Below are 12,055 nucleotides of genomic sequence, written 5' to 3'. Positions count from 1 at the left end.
GAAGAAAGTAGCTTGCCGGCTGATTGGTTAATCCGCAACCATAACTCTAACCGCAACCGAGCTCGCAACCCGTAGTGTAATATGGTCTTAATAGGTGCATCTAGTAGCACGACTGCTCAATGAACAGCTGCTGCTTGTGATTAGTGTATTTATTTATACTTTTACAATTTAAAAAGTAAACCGTCATGAATAGTCGCTCACTTTGACTGAGCGCTCAGTGATCGATCGTACTATTAGAATATTGATTCTGTAATTCAAGTGAGGATGAAAATTACAAAAATAAGCGATTTTATTAAAAAATTTATAATTTCATTGGTCCAAATCTAGTAAATTTTTGTAATTGTATTTTTGTAATTTTTACCCTCATTTGAATTAGCCCGGATCTACAATAAGTGTAGTAAGCCTCAAGCCATAAGTAATAAATCAATCACAATGTGAGGAAAATAATCAATTGTTATCGATAATTTTTTTAGGCTTAAGGTTTACTACACTTGTAGATCCGATTTTACAGAACCCATATATGTAATAAGATTATTGGCGTTTTCGAATGTAACAGGTTTAATCGCTCTCAGGGCGATTAATGACGTCATTGTTCGTCTTTGCCAATAAAAAGCTTGAATTCATAGTAAAATATAGTGATTAATTGAACCGGGTTGAATTAATCTTCATTCGAAAACGCTATATATTGCCAGTCCCCATAAGTAGAAGGGTCACCGGTGAAGTGAGACAGAAAAAGTTACTTTGTCCTTTATTGTCTTTTATTGAGAGATGACTTTGTTCGTTATGCGCATGTCGCCCATTTATTAAGCGGGGAGCACACACTTTTGCATAAGCGCATAATCATAAACATAAGGAAATTGATTGGTCCATTTCCTTATGCATAAGTGTGCTCCCCGCTTTAATTCTCCTCTTCACGGGTCTTATCTGCGCGCCGAGATTACCGGATGGTCAATAGTGCGACATCTGTCGATCGTGATTTGTCTTAAAGATATCGGCTGAAAGTAGGGTTAACTTCCTTTCATCCGGTACGACGAACCGTGAGGTGCGTAATGCTCGTTTACATCGTGAATTAAATCCTTAGACATCGCGCATTTGGATTTTTCATGCTATATTCGCATCACATCTGTAATTACTGAGCAACGCGATCTCCATTCGTACGTTGATATTTGATTCCTCAGGTCTTTCAAAAACATTTTTCGGCGAACGAAAATGTTGGGTTAACTCTAACCACGAACATGTTTATATTTGTCAATAGAATCGATCGTTCGGTTTCGGTCAATTTTTTGCAATTATTACGTTACTTTTCGCAACGTTACATTATAACGCTTTTCGCTTTCTTTTTTTCTTACAACTACAAATTTTTGGTTTACAGTATAAGTGATTATATAGTGCTCGAACCCAAAATGTTTACATTGTTAGCAAGGATATTTTGATAGCATTTTCTTTAGAAAGAAAAAAAAATAATATTCTATGCTAAGCTTATTAAATTGTACAGAGAAAAGGATTACATATATAATTTTTATTTAAAATTTTTTTCTGTGATTACTTATATTCTTTGTTTTCTTTTCAGTGTACATCGCCAAGATGGTGAAGATTATGAAGACAGGAAAAGTTGTGCTGGTCCTCAGCGGCCGGTACGCGGGAAGAAAAGCCATTGTCATGCGCAATTATGATGATGGAACTGCAGAAAAACAGTATGGACATGCTATGGTTGCAGGCATTGATCGGTATCCAAGAAAAGTTCACAAAAGAATGGGAAAGGGAAAGCTGCATAAACGCTCTAAAATCAAACCTTTTGTTAAGGTAAATTTATGATTCTTTATTCTTGTATAAATTTTCTATTATGAAATCTTGATTCGACTTTCTACTATTTCAGAATCTTTTTATATATCTATATAATTCTGTTATGTCTTTGTGTAATACTATATTTATATAAAATATTTTAGATTTTGAATTATAACCATTTAATGCCAACGAGGTATACAGTAGATTTACAATTGGATAAAGTAGCTCCTAAGGATCTTAAAGATCCAATGAAGCGCAAGAAAGTTCGTTTCCAGACACGCGTCAAATTTGAAGAGAGGTAATGTAATTCAATATTCTGCTGTCACTGCAAAATTTATATTCGTAATTAATATTATTTAAATTTACTCTTTGTTTCCAGGTATAAAAACGGTAAGAACAAATGGTTCTTCCAGAAGTTAAGATTCTAATTGTTTTTAAATAAAAGTCTGATATACAGATGTAAAAAGAGTGAACACAATTTTTTCCATCACATAATCCTATGTAAAGAATATATCAAACATTTATATTTTTAATTATCATTTATTTTGTTTGCCTTTTAACTTAGTTAGCTTAATATTTATGTTATTTAATAACTAATTAACTATATCAAGGTCATACATATAAAGGATTTAATAAAACTTGATTTTTTTTACTGAAGTTCCAGTTTATTTTAGTTTGCATGCTTTACATTTAAAGTTGTATACTTCTTGTTTGTGTATTATATTGAATGGTTTTAATAGGCTCTTTATTTTAGCAATTATACTTTAGATATCAGATACTATACTTACAAAATATATAAGAATAACAATATAATCGTATATATAAAAGCAAATAAATGTATAAATTACATTAAATAAATAATATCAACATAATAGGAGTGTATAAATGCTCCAAATAAAGAAATCTTAGAAAATGGTATCAATATAATAATGTTATTGAAATATTAAATAGATTTAATATATCTACTTTGATCACTTTTTAAGTTTTTGAATACGTTCGTCGAGCAATGCTATGTTACTCTTTATAACCTCCATATTGGAGACGAAACTTTCCTGTACTCCTTTCAATAGAGACTTGTTACTATCCAATCCTGACGAGATCTCTGCTTGCAATTCTTCTAATCTTGTTAAAGACTTACTGAAGGCAGCAGCTAGAATGCAACACATTTTTAAAAAATATATTTATTGTACATACATTTATACACTAAATAATTTTACCTTGTTGATGAATATCGCTCAATATCAATAGCCTTTCTACTGTTTGTGGTAATATTTGCGATATAGTATCTGTCCTTTTCATGATTTCATACATCTCTGAGATCTATGAGAAGAATTCAAACAAAAGACATTAATTTTATACAAAATATACATTATTATAATATCGATTCTAACATGATATATTACCTTTTGCTCTTGCTCAGAATCTTGTTCTGCTGTCGCTTTTTTCTGAGCAATGCTATCCATTCGATAAATTAAAGTGCCCAATCTTGTTTCAATGGTATCCAATTGATTAACATCTAACAATGAAGTCTTGGCTTCTAATTGTTGTACAGCTTCCATTATGCCATTGCACTTGAGATTCTGTGAAAGAGGAGGGATTCATAAACCTATTTGAAATTTATATGCCTAAAAAATGATCCTACCTGTGAAAATTTAGAAAGTTTATCGTTACTTGTCCCTATAAGATTTTCTAGACAGCAAAGTCTCTGTTCGAGCTGTGCTATCCTCGCAGCTTCCTGCATTCTTGCTTTTTCTGGGAAATACATCATCTGATATTTAAGAACACCATGTTCAACTGATTCATCTGCTTTCGTATCTTCTGATGATAACTTTGATGAAGGCATGCTAGTTTGCTTAAATAATTCAATCTGTGATATTAATTGCCTGGAAAATTAAAATATTAATTATTGAAAAAAAATATCTATATACATATATTGTAGATTATTATTTTTAAATGTCATACTTGAGCATTATGCCTTGTGGATCTGATAAACTTGCAACAACATCAGGTTCTAGACAATCTTCCAGTTTTAAAGAGACTAACTGTTTTTCTATTTGCTGTGCCTGAGAAATAATCTCACTTGCAGACTTGATTTCTACTTCATCATTAGATTTTTCCTGTATATATTATCACATATGTCTATATTAGTAATAAAATAATTTTAGCATATTTTATATCAACAATATTACAACAATATACCTTCAACTCATTCACTTCTTCATACAATTCCTTAATTTCACATTGTAGTCGCTGGTATTTTTGAAGAGGAGTTTCTTTTTCACCTTCACTGACAAGTTCCCAATCTCCGAATCTGGAAATGCTCTTTTATATATCATCCAATATATTAAATTTCATTAAATTAAAATAATTTAATTTTAATTAGAACTTACTTGTATCCTGTCCTCGGTTTGTTAGACAAACGATCTGAGAAATCGCCAGGTTTTCCAACAATTTGTTTGCCTTTAAATTTATTAAATGCTTCTTTAGCACTGATGTGTAATTGTTCGACACAAGAGCTATCGGATTCATCCTGAATAAATCAACTATTAATTAATAGACTGAATATTATATACAATATACATATAGGTATATGTTACTTACCTCACAATACATTCGCATTTGCTCTGATTCTGGCAAGTCGCTCGTTTCGTAAACGTCAAGCTGATCGTATGCCTAAACATAGAATTTGTATTCATTCACATCAGTGACATGATGTGGCATATTAAAATATGATAAGCAGACAAGAACATAAAAAGTACTCACAATTCCAGGTAAATCGGCGTATTTAGGATCTGCCATTTTTTATTATGCGATTATCTCGTAAATTGCTCAAAAATATTGCGAAACGTTACCAAAACTATGAAATATCGTCTTTGATACCAATGATTGAAATCAACACTGACAACTGATATAGCCTTAGAACAATCTTGAAACATAGAGAGGTTATCAATTCTAACGAGATGTAAAAACAACATCGCCATCTCCAATAACTGAGAAAACTAGTAAACAAAATTTATCTTGAGTTGTATTGACCAATCAGGGCAAAATCACTTTACTCCTTTTGTTCTGATTGGTCAATAGAAAGCTATTGTATTCCGACAAGTAAATTATCGAACACAATCCAATAAAAATTCATCTGCGGATCTAAATGTATACATACTTTATGGCTTATCAAGTAATTGGCTATGCAATAAATTTACGTTTACGCAACAAAAACACGAAAAATTTTTTACATATTTGACTATTTGAATAGAAAAAAGATGTCAGATAATAAAGAGAAAGATGAAGAGAAACCTATAGTAGCAAAAACAGCTGTAGATCTGCAAAGATTAAAATTAATGAAATTAATGAAAAATATAGTAAGTATTATGCATTTTCCAAATTCCAAGAAAAAAAATTTTTTTTTTGGATTCTTAAAATAAAAAATCGTGTTTTTTCTTTTAATAACATTAGGATAAGCCAGTTATATTGCCAGAACGTCCAAAAGCCAAGAATACACCCTCTGTACCAGAATTTGTTCGCAATGTTATGGGTAGCAGTGCTGGAGCAGGCAGTGGAGAGTTTCACGTGTATAGACATTTACGACGAAAAGAATATGCGCGGCAAAAGTTTATTCAAGAAAAAGCGCATAAGGTAATTACTGTTAATAAAGAGAATATATATATATATATATATTGGGTTTTGCATGAAAAAATTATAAAATTTTTCCTGTTTATTTAAAGGCGTTTCTTTTTGTTTTATAATAATTCAGGAACATTTGGATGATGAATATCATCAAAAGCTTGAAGAAAATAAAAGATTGGCAGAAGAAGCAACGGCGAAAAAACGTGCTAAAAGATTGAAAAAGAAACAGGGGCGTAAGCAGAGAAAACAAATAAAAATTACAAAGGAAGATAATGCTATCACGGATGAAAAAAACATCAAAAAGGACAGTTCAGATGAGAATGAAGAAACTGAAGTTACTGTAAAAAATAATGAAGCAAATGAAGAAAATATTACGAGTTGTTCTATAAATATATCTAAAGATAAAAGCGAAATAAAAACAGCAACAGGAAAAAAACCATCATTAGATACAGAAGAAAATGAAGAACTTATATTAAAAGTGTCTTTTGAAGAGAAAACGAATAAAAAAATTCAATATAAAGATGACACATGACAAGATATATCATTTTTGTTGCATTTCTCTTGTTAGATTAAAATATATATGTATAATCAAAATTTAGCAATCAAATCATTTGTTTGAATGGCTATCATTGATTAGAATTATATCCTGTTGTGTATTATGTTATAATACAAATTCCATGTTTCTTCATATTGTAATGGTAAAAATGGCTGTGTTTTTTAAAAATAAATATTAAAAATTTGCATGAAAAAAGTTATTTTATTTTTTCATACTTTACAAACCTATATTGTAGGTGTAATAGCATCTAAATTGTCATAGCGATTAGTTCTCTCAAATATATTTGCCAAAGATTGAGCAATTTGTTGTTCTTCGATACAACATGCATTCTTCATTAGTTGTTCCAACTGAGCTTTTGCTTTGATTAGATCTCCCAATTTTTCAGGCAAGACAGTTTCCTATAACAAAAATATTCAAAATATTTAAATCACAAAATATCATTGTTCCAATATTTATGTATAGACACACTTAATCTATTCTGTGAATATACTTTATGTTGCACTATACTTGAAATTGCTTCATAACATTAGAAATTTCCTCCACATGGTCGCCAATTTCGAGCCAAAGATTTTGCAGTTCAGATTTTTCTGTACAAACGGCAACTCGACTAAGAGTAAGGCACAACTAAAAAAAATATATTTTATGTTAATATATAACTGATAATAAAGTATCAATGAAATATATTACATGCAGAAGTACACTTACTTGTTGAATCAGTGCATCTCGATGCGGATATTCAACATAGCTTGGGACATGTTGAGCATTTTCAAATGCCAATACAATACTTTTCCACAACATTACAATATATTTACCGTAACAACTACATGAATACAATGCCCATGCGGCATTGGTACGCACTTTAAAGTTAGGACTATCACATATCAGAGTAGAAAGTGCTGGAAATACTTCATCCTATAAAAATATATAGTATTTCATACTTGTATTGTGTTAAAGATATCACATTTTCAAATTCATACTTTCCAAGAAGATGGCAATATTGCATCTGGGTTATGGCTCAAAACTAATCCTAAAGCTCGACAAGCATTCCATCGTACCTAAAGAGTTATAAAATAAAAAAGAAAAAAAATGTCTGTTCACTAAATAAATACATCAACAAATATTTATTATTCTTATATTATTCTTTTTCTACTTTTTCTCTTTGTCACATAAATTTTGAATAAGCATATAGGATATAGGACCAATGTAATCTCATTCTAGTTGCAAATAAATCTAATTATTATTTTTTTATTATATAAGTTAATTAGAGTTAATGAGAATTAACATATATCTTTAAAATTATAGTAAAACTTACTTTCATATCGTTTCCTAAGACAGCACATTTAATAAGTGCATTTAATCCTAATGTTGTATCAAAGAGTATGTGCTTTTGTGGACAAAGATATAAAATACTTCCAATTGCCCTAACAGCGTTACATTTTACTTTATCATTATCTTTTGCAGCTTTGACGCTTATATGGTATAATTTGGGTAGCAACACTTCCAAAGAAAATGGTTCTATCTCTTCATGCTGTCTGAAAAAATATATTTATATAGATAAAAAATATATGTCATTAAGAACATAGTAGATATCAAATGAATGTAAAAAGTATAAACAACAGACTTTTGTCTGGAAAGACAGTCACACAGGTTTGCCAATGCCCAAGCACTCTTCACGCGAACACCGAGGTTTTTGTCATCAAGAGCCAGACAAACTATATCGGCTAAATCCATAAGAAACCCAGTATCGTCTTCCAATGCCGACAAAGTTACCAACATTCCTAATGCACGTAAACCGGCTGCTCTCACAGCACTCTCTTCATCGCGAACTGCTCCAAATAGTATTGTAATTATTAATATAGTTCTTTGCCTCTGAAAATATATATAAAAATAATATCTGAGATATAATATTTTAGAATAACACTGAAATATAGAAACAAAATATTTATTAATAAAATATTATTTTTGATAGCAAATATGTTTGGAAAGTAATTGCTTCGTGAAAAAAAATAAAATAAAAATTTATATATTCTTTTCATTAGCCGTCTTACCGATAACTGTGTGAATACATTTCCATTTATGCTACCTAGACAATCGCAAGCAGCTTCTCGTAATATAGTCTGCGATGTCTGTGCGAGTGATATCATAGATTCAAATATAATGTTCCAAAATAATATACCATCACTATGATAAGTTTCAATATTTGCAAGACAACTAGACATAATTTCTAAAACCCGACATGCATGCAATATCACTTGGCTTTCTGATTCCTCCATAACCGAGATTAAGATTGTAGTCACTTTTTCTAAATGAGGAAATACAAGGCTTCCTGTATTAAATGCCAATCTTCCCATAAGTTTCAAAGATTGAAGTCGTACAGGTGTACTAATCGTCTAAAATAAAACAAACAATATTAACTTCCAATCTGACTAATAACTATTTTATAGTTACAAGATTTCATTTTTTAAATATAGATTTTACATACTTTATTAGATATATTTTCTAAGCAAACGCGAATCAGTAAACAGACGCTTTCATCTTTTGATGTTTTAATTTCGTTACAACTGTCTATTGAATTATTGACATCTTCAATATCTATTTCTTCTTCTTCTGTTCCAATATCGCTAATTGAACCAGTATCAAGTTGTAATTTTCCTAATTCTATACTACCTATAGATTGCTTAGCTAATATGTTTAATATTTCCTGAGTGATAGGTTCACTGGAAGCAAATGCTTCAAAAATGGACAATGCTGCAACTCGTACAGTCGGATCTATGCAAATAATTAAGCTATGATAATAATAATAGATTAAAAATTATATATAATAACAGCATGATATACCTTTATGAAATATGTGTGGTCTACAATTCCTTGCTAACTTGGTAGCCAAACCCGATTTTAATCGTTCATATGGTGTGCCCTGTACAAGGGCTGTTGTGCATTTTAATGTGTGCGTTAACACAGTCACGTTTTTCTCAGCAAACAGAATTAACGATAATGTAAAATGCAGTTCTTTGACCATTAAACATACTGTGCCGAAAAATGTGATGAAAGAAGTATGATCGGTATCTTCTGCATGTATCAAGAATGGTCTAGCACCTATCAACAATTCAGTTAATATACTTAACACATTTTGTCTAACTTTAGATATAGGTTCCACTAATATGCTTCTCGTTAATACTCGTGCGTCGTTTCGTGAACCAGTTGCTACAATTTGTGGCCAGTACCCAAAAATTTCTCTACTCTGACTAATTTCTATGAGAGTCTGTAATAAACGCACAGCTCCCAATCTTACTTTGGAATCTATATGGATGGTATTATTAAATTCTGTATCCGATGTATCTGAATCGCTGGAATATTTGGAGATTCCAGTATGTTCTGGAAGAGTACTATTTTCTATATCGGATGCAGTCTTCTTGGCAGATGTTTTCTTCGGCTTTGCTTTGTGATTTTTAAGATTTTTACATTTTGGAACCACATGAATGCGTTCTGGAAGATTCATTGCTGCAGGATGAAGTAATTGCGGCTTTATGACTGTATATCCTTTAATACCATGAAATAAGAATGCTTGCACTACCCCTAATATTTCTCCAACAATATCAGAGGAATTAGGAATCAATTTTTCCAAAATTATACAATGCAAAATATGCAAGCACAAGTGTATGATCTGCAAATATGTAACTATGTAAGATAACACAAATATTTTATATATATTATATATAAAATACAGTACATACTTTACTATAATAAAGCTTATCATCATTGCTGTATAGTAATGATAGATTTTTAAAAATGATATCTTTTATCAAATATATAAATTCCTCCGATATATGATTATTGTTATTTTTGTTTACAATTTCTTCTAAACACCCAAGTGCATAGAAATTGATTTCAGACCATGCACTACATGGAGAATTTAAATGTTTCAGTAATAAGCCCTTATCCCTGAGTAACAGACGTGCATACTGAAACATAAAACAATATTTAATTTTGATGATATAATAAAAAATTTAGTTTAATATATAATATGTTTGTTACAGAAAGATATAAAGACTAACATGATTGATATCATCAAAATATCCAGCATGTAAAAAGCTTTTTATAGCAATTAATACATCAACTTGTGCCTGTGATTCAGAAAATTCTAATGCTTCTAAAATCCATCTTTTACAAGTCGCAAATGTCCGGCCATGCAACTTGATATTACTTTGAGTTAGATTGTATAAAAATTTACAAGCACTTTGGATTAAGGATGTTTCTGTAGGTAGAATAGTTACACAAAGCTGATTCACTAACAATAATACCGCCTAGAAATAGATTAATTTTGTTGTATAAATTGATAATAAAATATAACTTGATGTAATCATATAACATTATTAATATAAAATATTTGTCACCAAATGAATGTTTCTTACATCATTATTTATAATATTTATGCATCTGTAATCTAATTCGTTAAGATTATTTAGGCATACATTGATTTGTTTTTTGTCACTGAGCTTTGAATTAGTTAATGACAGTAATCTTTGAACTATCGAAAAAAACTTTGTTGTGGTGTCACTAATTGTGTGATTTATATGTAATGAGGCCATCATTTCATATAAATATATTTACACGTATTACATAAAATATAAATTTATTATCTCGGAAAACATAAATTACTTTAACAACTACTAATTTATGTCATTTATATAGGTACATAACTATACAACATTATACACAACACTTCGGATAATTGAAAAATGACATTATTTGTTACAATATTGTACAACAATCAATATATTTTTGTTGCAACTCGATAACACCGTACAATATAAAAAGTCTTATCGTGATAAATATCATAAGTCGATAAATATCTTTAATAAAAATCCGAAATCGTGGCTCTTATGGTTAGGAGAGTTCTGCCTTATCGGTCTTATGTACATTTTTTCGGAGCACATATTTTGGAATTACAGCTGAGAAATACGAATAACATTCTCACCTAACGTGCATAATTAAAAAATTTTAGTCACAATATATAATCGAATAAAATTAATTTCGGTCAATTGTATGTAGATATATGATTAATACTACGAAATCATTGACTAACAATAAGAGAGATATTTTAAATCCAAATGTTTCACTATAATATAAATTTTTTGTTCAATTTTTAATTACGCGTTCATAGATTTTTAGATAAAAGTAAAAACATTTTTAAAAATTATTTTTAATTGTCAGCTTATTATTTTGGTAACTTTGCGACATAAATATTACATTGCATATTTAAATTTTGTGAATGTGTAAACAAAATATGTAAAGTGTATATATTGATATACATACATATTAGATATTAAAATATTTTGAACATATATATCTATATATAGTAATCTTATTAGCATTGTTTATCACTGTAAATAAATTGTAAAAAGTACTATAAATAATGCTTTTTACATTGAATACACTTAAATCTGTTCAAATCTCTCTAATACAATCTAATTTAATTATTTTATACATTTTATCTAATAAGAACAGGAAAATATCATTCATAATACTTTGAACATATCATTTGATTGCCAAAATGATTGATCATTTGCTATAATAATTGCCATTGATAGCAATTATTATTGTAATAACTTGTTGAAAAATGTACATGTGTAAAACTGAGCTAACAATAATCTAAACATTAAAAATAATGTGATTTTTTATAATATATGAGCATATTCTATGATAAAAAGCACTTAAATATATAATATATAGCACAACAAAATATATCCTGAAACTATGATAAATAAGTACATCCATAAGATGTACTTGTAAGTGAAATCAAGTCTTTTTTACTTGCATTGATCAATATAACTCCGCATTAACGCACATACATCTATCCACAAAAAATTTATAAAATATTTAATATTAATTAAAAAAAAAGAATATATATAAAATCATTCTTTTGAATGTGTTTATAATGTAATTGCTTCCATTGATATATTAATAACAGTACTCTGCGTTGATACCACTGCTTCATTATCAATTGCAAGTTTATACAGATATTTATAGGATACATATACACACAATAAACGCTACATGCATAAGTACTCTGCGTTGATACCACTGCTT

The 12,055-nt window shown here is 29.5% G+C and overlaps 4 protein-coding genes across 6 annotated transcripts; 2 read left to right on the top strand and 2 right to left on the bottom strand.

Moving 5' to 3' along the window:
* Window positions 1-946: 946 nt before the first annotated feature.
* On the top strand, window positions 947-2,318 carry Rpl27 (ribosomal protein L27). 2 transcript variants are annotated; one of them, XM_070315191.1, is made up of 4 exons: window positions 947-1,042; window positions 1,571-1,803; window positions 1,947-2,083; window positions 2,165-2,318. In XM_070315191.1, exons 2-4 carry the CDS (start codon window positions 1,585-1,587, stop codon window positions 2,211-2,213), a joined length of 405 nt encoding a protein of 134 aa, XP_070171292.1. In that variant the 5' UTR covers window positions 947-1,042; window positions 1,571-1,584; the 3' UTR covers window positions 2,214-2,318. The 2 variants fall into 2 exon arrangements, with proteins under 2 accessions (XP_070171292.1, XP_070171296.1); XM_070315195.1 differs by lacking the exon at window positions 947-1,042 and adding an exon at window positions 1,055-1,154.
* Window positions 2,319-2,454: 136 nt separating this feature from the next.
* Window positions 2,455-4,712, bottom strand: Dctn2-p50 (dynactin subunit 2). Its single transcript, XM_070315185.1, has 9 exons — window positions 4,549-4,712; window positions 4,387-4,458; window positions 4,176-4,315; window positions 3,985-4,096; window positions 3,748-3,902; window positions 3,428-3,668; window positions 3,189-3,365; window positions 3,003-3,105; window positions 2,455-2,935 (listed from the first exon to the last, which is right to left on the bottom strand). Exons 1-9 carry the CDS (start codon window positions 4,582-4,584, stop codon window positions 2,757-2,759), a joined length of 1,215 nt encoding a protein of 404 aa, XP_070171286.1. The 5' UTR covers window positions 4,585-4,712; the 3' UTR covers window positions 2,455-2,756.
* Window positions 4,713-4,964: 252 nt separating this feature from the next.
* LOC138944256 (PRKR-interacting protein 1 homolog) lies at window positions 4,965-6,093 on the top strand. The gene is made up of 3 exons (XM_070315171.1): window positions 4,965-5,144; window positions 5,239-5,418; window positions 5,537-6,093. The coding sequence occupies exons 1-3, from the start codon at window positions 5,046-5,048 to the stop codon at window positions 5,939-5,941; spliced, it is 684 nt and encodes a 227-aa protein (XP_070171272.1). The 5' UTR covers window positions 4,965-5,045; the 3' UTR covers window positions 5,942-6,093.
* A 48-nt stretch (window positions 6,094-6,141) lies between these two features.
* On the bottom strand, window positions 6,142-10,955 carry LOC138944246 (HEAT repeat-containing protein 6). 2 transcript variants are annotated; one of them, XM_070315155.1, is made up of 12 exons: window positions 10,378-10,955; window positions 10,021-10,269; window positions 9,700-9,927; window positions 8,804-9,629; window positions 8,448-8,734; window positions 8,014-8,355; window positions 7,587-7,834; window positions 7,278-7,497; window positions 6,943-7,020; window positions 6,671-6,877; window positions 6,473-6,589; window positions 6,142-6,363 (listed from the first exon to the last, which is right to left on the bottom strand). In XM_070315155.1, exons 1-12 carry the CDS (start codon window positions 10,555-10,557, stop codon window positions 6,190-6,192), a joined length of 3,156 nt encoding a protein of 1,051 aa, XP_070171256.1. In that variant the 5' UTR covers window positions 10,558-10,955; the 3' UTR covers window positions 6,142-6,189. The 2 variants fall into 2 exon arrangements, with proteins under 2 accessions (XP_070171256.1, XP_070171260.1); XM_070315159.1 differs by having other exon boundaries at window positions 6,276-6,363; window positions 6,456-6,589.
* Between the last annotated feature and the right edge of the window lie 1,100 nt (window positions 10,956-12,055).

This window comes from Polyergus mexicanus, unplaced genomic scaffold (genome assembly GCF_030449975.1).
Source record: "Polyergus mexicanus isolate NDT 795.1 unplaced genomic scaffold, iyPolMexi1.0 SCAF_2, whole genome shotgun sequence".
Lineage (NCBI taxonomy): Eukaryota > Metazoa > Arthropoda > Insecta > Hymenoptera > Formicidae > Polyergus > Polyergus mexicanus.
Note: the sequence above shows the minus strand (reverse complement) of the source record. Positions and strands in the feature narration are given on the sequence as shown.

Excerpts from the sequence above, each read along its gene's own strand:
- Rpl27 (XM_070315191.1), top strand. The coding sequence starts at position 1,585 with ATGGTGAAGATTATGAAGACAGGAAAAGTTGTGCTGGTCCTCAGCGGC. Across the intron at positions 1,804-1,946 it reads AAATCAAACCTTTTGTTAAG|ATTTTGAATTATAACCATTT; the intron begins GTAAATTTATGA and ends AAAATATTTTAG. Across the intron at positions 2,084-2,164 it reads CGCGTCAAATTTGAAGAGAG|GTATAAAAACGGTAAGAACA; the intron begins GTAATGTAATTC and ends CTTTGTTTCCAG.
- Dctn2-p50 (XM_070315185.1), bottom strand. The coding sequence starts at position 4,584 with ATGGCAGATCCTAAATACGCCGATTTACCTGGAATT. Across the intron at positions 4,097-4,175 it reads AAACCGAGGACAGGATACAA|ATTCGGAGATTGGGAACTTG; the intron begins GTAAGTTCTAAT and ends GAGCATTTCCAG. Across the intron at positions 3,903-3,984 it reads AAGAAGTGAATGAGTTGAAG|GAAAAATCTAATGATGAAGT; the intron begins GTATATTGTTGT and ends TAATATATACAG.
- LOC138944256 (XM_070315171.1), top strand. The coding sequence starts at position 5,046 with ATGTCAGATAATAAAGAGAAAGATGAAGAGAAACCTATAGTAGCAAAA. Across the intron at positions 5,145-5,238 it reads TGAAATTAATGAAAAATATA|GATAAGCCAGTTATATTGCC; the intron begins GTAAGTATTATG and ends TAATAACATTAG. Across the intron at positions 5,419-5,536 it reads TTCAAGAAAAAGCGCATAAG|GAACATTTGGATGATGAATA; the intron begins GTAATTACTGTT and ends ATAATAATTCAG.
- LOC138944246 (XM_070315155.1), bottom strand. The coding sequence starts at position 10,557 with ATGATGGCCTCATTACATATAAATCACACAATTAGTGACACCACAACA. Across the intron at positions 7,835-8,013 it reads ATGTATTCACACAGTTATCG|AGGCAAAGAACTATATTAAT; the intron begins GTAAGACGGCTA and ends ATATATTTTCAG. Across the intron at positions 7,021-7,277 it reads TCTTAGGAAACGATATGAAA|GTACGATGGAATGCTTGTCG; the intron begins GTAAGTTTTACT and ends ATAACTCTTTAG.